Source organism: Myotis davidii, unplaced genomic scaffold (genome assembly GCF_000327345.1).
Source record: "Myotis davidii unplaced genomic scaffold, ASM32734v1 scaffold939, whole genome shotgun sequence".
In the NCBI taxonomy this organism is placed as follows: domain Eukaryota; kingdom Metazoa; phylum Chordata; class Mammalia; order Chiroptera; family Vespertilionidae; genus Myotis; species Myotis davidii.
Genome location: NW_006290535.1, coordinates 252,521 through 262,896, shown reverse-complemented (window position 1 = coordinate 262,896; position 10,376 = coordinate 252,521). Strand labels below are relative to the sequence as shown.

The window sequence follows — 10,376 nt, the reverse complement described above, 5'->3', positions numbered from 1 at the left end:
CGCCGTCTGAATGTCACCTACCCCCACGTAGATCTTTCCATTCTGGGCTGCAGAATGCTCACGTCTGCATGTTAAGGTCACAGACCTCAAAAGGCACCACTTTTAGAGCAAGAGCTGCTTCTCCCCCCTTCCCTCACCCCCATCCCCACCCCCACGCAGGCAGAGTCCAGCTGGCTGCAGTGTTTTAACACTAATTTTTAGAGCACTGTTAAGAGCACAGCAAAACTGAGTGGAAAGCACTGAGTTCCCGCATGTGCCCTCCCGAACACACACGTCGCCGCCACCACTGGTGTTGGCACCCGGGCGGCGCTCCTGGCCCATCCAGGAACCAACACTGGCTGCAGTGTGTCAGGCATGCACTCTAGCCCTCCCGCAGGAGGGCACACTCGGCCCAGTGGGAGGTGAGGGTGGGGGTCTGATGAGCACAGCGGGTGGGCTCTGACACACACCGGGTCTTCTCCTGCTTGTCCCAGGAACGGCTTTCACCTTTCACGTTGCCACGGCCCAGAAGTGGTGGCTGGATTTCCTCTGGTCTCTCCTCAGGGTGATGGGGTCTGGGGAGTGGCGGGGGGAGAGGGGAGTCATGAGCCTGTGGCCTATTTGATGTCAGTCACGCACTTAATGCAAATTATCAAGGACCTTCTTGGTTGTGTGAGATCAAGTTTCCTGGGGAAGGTGCTGGATTGTGTACCTTTTTGTCAAATCCAGAGTCTCAACAGCACCGAGTCGACTCCTGATTTCCGCGGCTCCCCTGAGCAGAGCCAGACCTGCCAGCCAGACCCCCTCACCCTTTCCCAGGTGCCAGGGGCTCCTTGGGGGCGGTGGGGCGGTGGGGGGCGGTTATCACAGCCAGGCTCTGAGAAGAGGCAAGGGCATCTATCCTTCCTGCCTCAGATGGGAAGCTGCGGCCAGGAGAAGTGAGGTATCAGTAGCAGGTCCCAGATCCTTCCTCTTTCTGCAGGGTCAGAGCTGCCTGCAGCCACTGGGAGTTTCAAAGGAGAAACTGCAGCTGTTCATTTATAAAACTGCCAGCCATGCCCAGTAGTGCACACAGAACGGTGTATCGTTAAATTACTAACCCTCTTGTCTCCAGTTCTGGGTCTTTCTTGCTTGAGCCATGCAAGGATTTTTTAAGTGGTTCTCTCTCTCTCTCTCTCTCTCTCTCTCTCTCATATATTTTATTGATTTTTTACAGAGAGGAAGGGAGAGTGATAGAGAGTTAGAAACATCGATGAGAGAGAAATATCAACCAGCTGCCTCTTGCACACCTCCAACTGGGTATGTGCCTACAACCAAGGTATCATCGATGAGAGAGAAATATCAACCAGCTGCCTCTTGCACACCTCCAACTGGGTATGTGCCTACAACCAAGGTATATGCCCTTGACCGGAATCGAACCCTGGACCCTTGAGTCTGCAGGCCGACGTTCTATCCACTGAGCCAAACCAGTTAGGGCCATTCTCTTTTTTTAAAAAAACTGCCACCGTGCATTCTACCTCTTCTGTGTGTGGGCATGGGGTCTGGCAGCTGTCAGGACCCCGAGGTGGGTGGAGTGACTGCACCTGGGCCATGGGAGCCAGACGCTCGCCCCAGGTAGTGGGAAATTTGCTGTTTTTAAGGGCATCTGGGGGGAGTCAGGAAGAATAATTTCTAGTCCCGAGGACTCCTAGGTCTTCCTCTTTGGCTTCTGTCCTAAGTATCTCCCTGCTGCTTTCTCAGCCGTTCTTTCCTGTGAGCATCACAGCCTGTCGGCGTCGGCGTCAGGGCCTGTCCAGGCAGTCTCGTCCCATCCACATCCATTGCCCGGGGTGGCTCCCCCCGATCTCACTCCTGCACATGAAGCTTATTGTGGAAGCGGCAGGGGATGCCCCTGTGGCTGCAGACTTGCTGGGACGGGCTTGGAGTGAAGTGAGCCAGCCATGGGCACACCGTCCACGGGGCATGTCGTCCACCGGACAGAGGCCGCTGGCTCACACTGGGGAAGTGACTGCACATGGATTTTTCTCTCATTTACTCCTGCCCCGGGGCTAAAGCAGCATAAATGCTGCTGCCACCCTCCCAAATTTCTTCACAGATTAATTTCTCATCACTATTTTTATACCTACTTGATGCTTTTAAGAAGATTTAAATAAATATTTTGTCCAGCTTTTTGACTGGATCATTGCTGCAAATTGATTTTTTTATTAAACATTTTTAATATGTTTTTAATTGGTTGGGTTTTTTTGTGTGTGTTTTTTTTTAACAGAGAGAGAGAGAGAGAGAGGAAGGGAGAGAATAGATAGAAATATCAATGATCAGAGACAATCACCGAGCCCACAACCTGGGCATGTGCCCTGACCGGGAATCAAACCCTGACCTCCTGATTCCTGGGTTGATGCTCGCCCACTGAGCCATACCGCCTGGGCTGCAAATCGATTTTTCATTGATCTGCATCCATTCTTTCATTCCACTAACATTTACTGAGCACCTACTGTGTGCCAGATACTATTCCACCTATGCAGGTAGGGTTAACCTGCAAGCTGCTCCAGCAAGTGGTTTTCCTTTCTTTGAGGTTTTTAAAGATTTTTCACCCCAAAGAGACCCCACTCCTTTCCCTCTTGACAGTGGTCCCTTTCACATTCCTCAGGCCTGCCAGGCACTGGCATGTCCCCTCTGTCCTGGATTCTGCGTGGTTATGCCTCCATCATCTTCAACTCTTGGCTCCAGTGAGGCCTCCTCTGACCACCACATTCACGACTACCCCCCTCACTGTGCAGCCCCCAGGATTCCCTGCTCTATTTCCTGCATGACACTCTCCCCTCTCCCCTCACTCTGCCACTTGCTCGTGGGTCTGGGTTATCCATGGTCTCCCCCCTGCTAGGAAGGGCTTCAGAGAGCAGCGTTTTGTTCGCTGATTCTCCCAAGCACCTATCAGTGATGGCGAACCTATGACATGTGTGTCAGAGGTGACACGCGAACTCATTTTTTTGGTTGATTTTTCTTTGTTAAATGGCATTTAAATATATAAAATAAATATCAAAAATATACATCTTTGTTTTACTATGGTTGCAAATATCAAAACATTTCTATATGTGACACGGCATCAGAGTTAAGTTAGGGTTTTTCAAAATGCTGACGTGCCAAGCTCAAAAGGTTCGCCATCACTGGCCTATCTAGTGCCTGGCACATAGTAAGAACACAGTAGGTAATGTTTCATTTACTCGTGTGTTCAAGGATTAGGTATTAGGTGCTCACTGTGGGGCAGGTGCTGGGCTGGGCATGTAGCGGGGACTCAGGCCAGGCATAGTCCCCCTTGAGCTGCTTCCTGGGGAGAAAAGTGACAACAGATGTGGAAACAAACTCGGCAATAAGAGGCCTCCAGTGGTCACAAATCTAGGAGGGAAGAAGAGGGAGCTCACGGCATAGCAGGTGCCGTGGGAGGTTTTAGCGAAGCGTGGTGGTCAGAGAACATTCTGGGAGGGGGTTGCATTCAAGCGAAGGCCCATGTGAGTGAGAAGGAGCCAGAGAGGGAACGTTCTGTGGAAAGAACATCCCAGGCAGAGAGAAGAGCAGATGCCAAGGCCTGGACGTAGGCCAAGCCCTGCCTGAAGCTCCGAGAGTGTCAGGTGTCAGCACGGCTGCGGGGAATCCCACCCTGAGCTTCCCACGTGGCCAGGCCCACGCACAGCACTTGGCGTCTCTGAGCCGCAGTCCTCATCTTCCACGGAGTGGGCAGTCCTCACCCCTGGCCACGCGAGCTCGGAGGAGTCGATGAGACATTTAAGAGGTCCAGCCTGGTGCACAGCCTGGAGGAGGCACTCAGAGGAGCCTGGTAGTGGACGGTGATGTCTAACACTCTGGTCCTTCCTTTTCTCCTACAGTTTCCTGCCCCGCTCTGAACGCCCCTCGAGACGGCAGGAAGTTTGGAAGCAAGTACTTAGTGGATCACGAAGTCCATTTTACCTGCGACCCCGGGTTCCAGCTGGTGGGGCCTAGCAGTGTGGTGTGTCTTCCCAACAGCACCTGGACCGGGGAGCAGCCCCACTGCAGAGGTTGGTCCCTCCTAACGGTCCTCGGAGCCGGGCCCTATTGGGGAGCAAAGCTCATTGCTTGGGACCCTTTCCACCTGATGCCGCCACCATTTTTCAACCGCAGGAAAGCGGGCACAATGTCTGATGACTCAGCTCCACCAGTCCGAGCTCCCTAAATCCTCCCTACAATTTAGTCTTGTTTTGCATATGGGGAAATTGAGGCACAGAATGCCCAAGACCACAGCGCTGGGGGACAGGCTGAGCTGATCCACACGCAGACACTCTGACCCCAGCGTCAGTTCCTCCGCACCTCACTCTGCTCTTACCAACGGGGCCAAGACGCCTTCTGGGGTTGTGGGGAAGGACAAGAGGGAGACGCTGCACAGAAACGCTCCTCTTGTCTCCTTCGCTCTGGGCTGCCGTTTGCTTGTGAGGCTGCGGGTGGCCTGTGGGGTTGAAGAAGTCCCTCAGGTGTCCTTTGTGTCTGATGTGGGACTTGGTGTGACCGGCTCTGGGGAGGCCACTGGGTGAGAGGGAGGCATGAAAGCCTTCTCTTCTCTCTGTTGGGCTTGAAAACAGTACTTCTTTGATGCTGAGAGAAATCAGACTTGGCACGCATCACGTGTTGGCTTTTCAGAAATGTATGGTCCAGTCTTCATGCATACCAGTCATTTTCAGGGTCGGGCTCAGAGCACATGTGCCGGGGCAGAACGTCCATGATGTAGTCCAAGAAGTGCAGGGGAAACGCAAATAGGACACGAACAAGTAGGTTTTGAAGAACAGCATCTGAACGCGTGAGTAGCTCGCAAACATACAGGAGCATCAGCAATGCACCATCTCTCCCGACCGGAGGGTTGGCCTGAGAAGCACAGGCAGCAGCGCACACTTGCGGGTCCAGGCTTGGGTTCCCAGCCCCTGGGAAGAACGCGGTTTGCAGGGGGATTACAGGCTCAGCTCTCAGACCAATCAGCAGCCAGCCAGGAAATGCAAGGGGTGTCACAGGCGGACACACAGGGGACCTGCCTCTGGATTTCCCTTGACCCTGAAAGATTTCCATCATCTCCTATAGAGACAAAGAAAAGAACAAAAGGTTTTTTCCCTGGTGATGAGCGCTCTTAGGGTTTACTCTCTTCACCACTTTTCTGTGTCCTGCAGCCTTGCAGCTACAGCCGCCAGGCTTGGCACTTACTATAACTGGACGTTTGCACCTTTGTCTCTGTATCCCTTATAAACCGGGAGGTAACTCCAGCGGCCTGGCCAGCTCAGGGCAGAGTTTTGTTTTGTTTGGGCCGGACAGCACTCTACACGTCTGTTGGGGAGTCCCCGCCGTGGTCCTCTCCCTCCTGTGACACTGCCCCTTGGTGACGTCGCCGTCCTCATGCAGACATCTCCCCGGTCGGTCCCTCCTCGGGGCAGTTCCCTGAGTTCTCCAACGTTCCCAAAAGGTGCAGCTTTTCCATCGGGTGTCGTTTCGCTGGGACATAAAACACCCGTGAGAGTCCTCTCCTTGAGCATCTTCAATGTGTTCCTCTGTGTCTTCTGTTTTCGCACTGCTGTTGTTGCCATCATGACAAAGAAATCTCTTGAACGCACAGTAACCTGTTACTGGCCTTCCTGGGCCAGGTTCCTCGGGTGTGGGCTCGTGTGTTCCAGCGGGAGCCTCTGCCTCTGGAGCAGTCTGGCCCCTGGCAACGCGCGGGGCGTTCCGGGACAGGCCCCAATATGGTGGAGACTCTGCGGGAGGAGAATCCAAATGGAGCCCAACAAGGAAAATCGGTGCGGATGGAAGGGATGGTCCAGACAAGAGTGGGGGGATTGACAGGGCAGAGCTGAGCAAGTGTCCAACGCGGAATACAACGGCCTGTGACCTGGAGTGAGGGAGCTCGCAAAGCTCCACGGGAAAACTTACTTCCCTGAGGATGAGTCATAGGAAAGGACTAGATAAGCCATACAAACTACAGTAGGAAAACAGAGAGTAAAGTCGACAGCCAATGGAGAAATGCCAGAAAGACACGCCCACAGAACCGACGAAAGCTGTGACTAATATGTCCGAACAAGCAGCAAGAAATTTTATAAAGATAAAAACGGTGAAAGGATGGCATACATAAAAGAAAACCTCAGAAACGAGGTGTTGGGAGAAATGGGAAGTTTGAAACCAGATGACAGAACACAGGAAAGAATGAGAAATAAAGGGACAAGAGGTCAGATCATGCGCGTGAAACACAGCTCAGGTCCAGGGACACAGTAAGTGCTCACTTCACAGTAAGTTGGGCGACAGAATCATCAGAGTGCTTTTTGCTTTTTGATCCTCACCCGCGGATATGTTTTTATTCATATTCGAGAGAAAGAGAGAAACATTGATGTGAGAGGGAAACATCGATCGGTTGCTTCCTGCACCCACCGTGACCGGGAATCGAACCTGCAACCTAGGTATGTGCCTTGACCTGAAATTGAACCCACAACCCTTTGGTGAATGGGACGATGCCCAACCCACTGAGCCACGTGGCCAGGGCTCATCACAGAGGCTTTGCCTTCCCAGCCTCTCCACAGCTTCTCCAGTGCCCCCTTTGCAGCTCTGAAGTCGCCATGCACTTAACGAAGTGCCCCTGCCTGGGACAGACACGATGTGATGACAGCGGAATTTCAGTTGGGACTCAGATGGCACGCCATGGCACGCCTCCAAGAGTGGATCAAGATAAGAGTCTGTGTGGGTCCTGTCTAGAAATGAAAACCTGGGGCACCTGGGTACAATCCCCACCCCACCTGCACCCCATTGTCCAGGTGCGACCGGGCTCGGTGCCTCCTGCTGGAGGCCTGGCTGGGGACAGGCCATGGCGCTGGTCCCGCCGGGGCCAGAATGAAAGACGCCCGTGTTCAAATCCTGGCTCTGTGCCCACGACCTCATGGCCTCAAGGTCTGCTGCTTTCAGACGTTGCTGGTGAGAACCGAAGGGGTGGACAACAGGTAGAAACGGGAGCTCTGGGCCTGTGGCTTTGTGTGCAGTGTGGCTCCAGGCACATTCCTGGAAACCCCTCATCTGAAAACAGAGCCTGTGGGGGGAGGACAGCCAGGTTGGGGTCACTGAGAAGTTGAAATGGCTCCTCCCAGCATCTGGATGGTCTGGGTCCTTCCGTGATGGAGACAAACCATGTCACAGTCTACACGACACCCCAGTCACGAGGAGGTCAACCTGCCCCACAAGGCTGCAGCTCTCATCAGGAGCGAAGACCTTCCCTTCCTCTCGAAGGACACAGCAGGGAAGGATGCTCAGGTGCCTCTCAGGGCGTTTCGGACCGTCCCCAGGACGCTATGGTCAGCCCGGGAACTCCAGACCTGCCCCTGGTGCCCGAACGCCACCACCAAAACTGGGCTTACGGGATTCACAACATGCAGATGGGGCCTGAAGGTTTCAAAATATCATTTTTCCCCCCTGATTTGGAAATTTATAAATGTTCATTGTGGAAACAAAGTGTAAATAAGAAAAACTACCAACAGAGGAAAACCTATTGCACTGTTAAACATGTATCTCTCTATGGAGCTTTTCCACCAGACTCTGCGTAGATGAACAAGGAACCGTTTCCTTTTCCAGCATTAAGGAGAGGTCAAGGGTCAGGAGAACTGACGGGAGGGCTTCTAGGTGGGATTGGAAAGTGCATTTCCCCATCTCTGTACATTCCATGGGCCATCCCTCCCTCCCTCTTAAAACTCCCCCAAACTAAGCTCCTGTCCTAAAGGTGTTCTACCTCGGAGCTGGCTGAAGGGCAGCGTTGGGGGCAGTTTTACCTGGGAGCTGGCTGACAGGGGCAGGTGACGGGCTGTACCCACCGGCAGAGCTCCAGGCTGGCAGGCATGTGGCCTGCAGAGGGAGGATGGGCTGCATCTGAGCTCCTGCAGCAGGTGGTGGCAAGGACAGAGGGGGAGGCGGAGGCCCGAGGCAAAATGCGACGTAAAGACAGTTCATCCATCCTGTGTTTTGTTTGTTTGTTTTAGAATCAGAACTCAGACTTGTGATTGAAAATGATTTATCTTCCTAGATATCAGCGAGTGCGCCAGCCAGCCTTGCCAGCATGGCGGGACGTGTTTAGAAGGAGTCAACCAGTACACGTGCATCTGCCCTCCAGGAAGGACCGGGAGCCGCTGCCAGCACCAGGCCCAGACTGGTACGTGGCCGTGAGGGGCTGGGCAAGGACATCCGCTGCCAGGGAACCCTGGTCAGGGGCCGCCAGACGCACCGAGGCAGGTACTAGGGACGGAGTTTAGCTCTTTTGTGTAACCAGAGTTTTGAACCCTTTTATGGAAGAAAATTCAAGTGGAAGGACCGATTCACAGCCTGAAAGGTCCCCAGGTTGGGGCTGGGCGGAGCTGTTTCCTTGTGGCCACCTTCCCGTGTCAGTGTTTCCCCTGCAGACCTACAGAGTGACTTCCTGTCCCATCACACCTGCAAGTTTGCAGCTGCTGTTAGAGGCCAGGCGTCTTTAGAGCTGGGCGACTATTCATCTGAGTGGTGGGGAGGTTGTCCGCACACAGAGTCCCCAAATATTCGCCAGCCAGAAGGCCTGGGAGACATACAGTGGCTGCCGTGAAGATGGCAGGAAAATGCAATACGGAACCGATAGGGGTGGACGGGGTTCCCACACTGCGATGCAACCAAAATGACATAAATAGGTCAGATCCTAAGTATATCCTGCTCCTTTGCCCCCAAAGCCTGGCACGTCCTGTGTGATTTCTGTGTGGCATCTCAGTGTGGGGGGAGGATCGGGCGGTTGGCACCGTATCCGGAGAGTAGGAGCTTTGTCAAGACTCAGTGTCCTTGCACCGGACCAGCCCAAGGCCACCTGTAAGTGTTGCCCCCAGAAATTTGCTGCTTCACGTGTCCTGATTCCATCCAGCCTGCTGGGAGTTTTCTCAGGACAAGGCTGCCCTGCCAGGAGCCCCGAGCCCCTCCAGTTGGTCGCCAGGAGGCTGCTCTGTCAGACGGAAGTGGGAGGCGGGCCCTTCTGGGCAGCCCCACGGCCTCTCCTTACAAACAGGACAGAAAAGGAAATGGGCCCCTCGCAACCGAAATGTGCTGGTCTTGCAGGCTGACGGCTTCTGCCATCAGGACCTCTAGGCAGCTGTTCCTCAGGCCCAGGGGCACTTCATGTATAAAGTATCCCATGATGGGGACCCCCCACCCAGGAAGAGAAGGAGGGAATGACGGGTGCACCAAAGCCAGCTCCTGCCTCACAGCATCATGGACCCTCTAGCAGACACCTGGGAGCTTCCTCACCTGTGTGTCCAGCAGCCAGGGGGGAGTCTCCCGCTCAGTACTTTTTCTTAAACCCAGTGTCACTGCTTTTTCTGTCGTGGTGAAATGCAAACAACATAAAAGTTGCCATTTTAAGTGTAGGGTTTGGTGGCAGGTTCAGTGGCACTAAGTACGTTCACGTTGTCCTGCAGCCACCCAGCCCCTGAGCCTTTCCACGTGTCAGAGCTGAGACTCTGCGCCCAGCACCTCCCCTGGCAACCCTGCTGCTTCTGTCTGAATCCCACTCCTCTGGGGACCATTACGTGGCAGGAACCCCACAGTCTGTGTCCTGTGTGCATCCCCTAACTCTCACCCCCATTCCTACAGCCTCCCCACAACCACGTGCGAGCGCAAATCCTTTGACAACTACCAAAAACAAACACTTTTTTTCTGATTAGAAAGTTGATTTCTGTTCTTGGTTCAAAAACAAAAAGAAAAACGTAGAAAAGAACAAGAATACAGCACAAAAGAACCCTCCAGAAGTGGGTGCGAACTGCGGTGCCCGCTGGGCTGTGGGCACTGGGTGTGTGCCACGCCGTTCTGAACGAAGAGGCGGTTTCGCCGACCTTCGCCCTCCGCCTGGCCTCGGTGCAGCGCGTGTGCCGGCCACGGGGTGGGCAGTCCGCGGGGGGTTTGGTGACTCCCCCTCCCTCTTCCTCCGCCTGCAGAGTGAGCTCTCCTTCGGGCTCCCCGGCCTTTCCTGAGGTCCGGGGGACAGTGGGGCGGCTCTGACTCGTCTTCTCCCCGCAGCCGCCCCCGAGCGCCAGGCGGACGACCCCGCCTTCAGCCGCGCGCCGCGCTGCGCGCAGGTGGAGAGGACCCGGCACTGCAGCTGCGAGGCGGGTTTCCAGCTGAGCGGCACGGCGGGCGGCGACAGCGTCTGCCAGGGTAGGTAGGCAGGGGCGCGGGGAGGGGACTCGAAGTAGGGGGGACACAACGGGGTGCCCACCTGCCAGACGGGCACAGCAGGGGGGGCGCAGGAGGGAAGGGGCACTGCCACCGCCCTCCCACCTATGGGCGCACCCAGTCCGCACCGGGGGCGCAAAGGAGGAGCACGGCCTCAGGGATCAGCCCCTGTG

General features: G+C 54.8%; 1 protein-coding gene across 1 annotated transcript in view; it reads left to right on the top strand.

Annotated features, from left to right (window-relative positions):
• FBLN7 (fibulin 7) overlaps nt 1–10,376 on the top strand; it is a 19,404-nt gene that overhangs the window by 1,668 nt on the left and 7,360 nt on the right. The window contains exons 3-5 of the mRNA XM_015563791.1: nt 3,861–4,031; nt 8,045–8,170; nt 10,048–10,185. Coding sequence (XP_015419277.1) covers nt 3,861–4,031; nt 8,045–8,170; nt 10,048–10,185 — 435 coding nt within the window. The remainder of the gene's footprint in view (nt 1–3,860; nt 4,032–8,044; nt 8,171–10,047; nt 10,186–10,376) is intronic.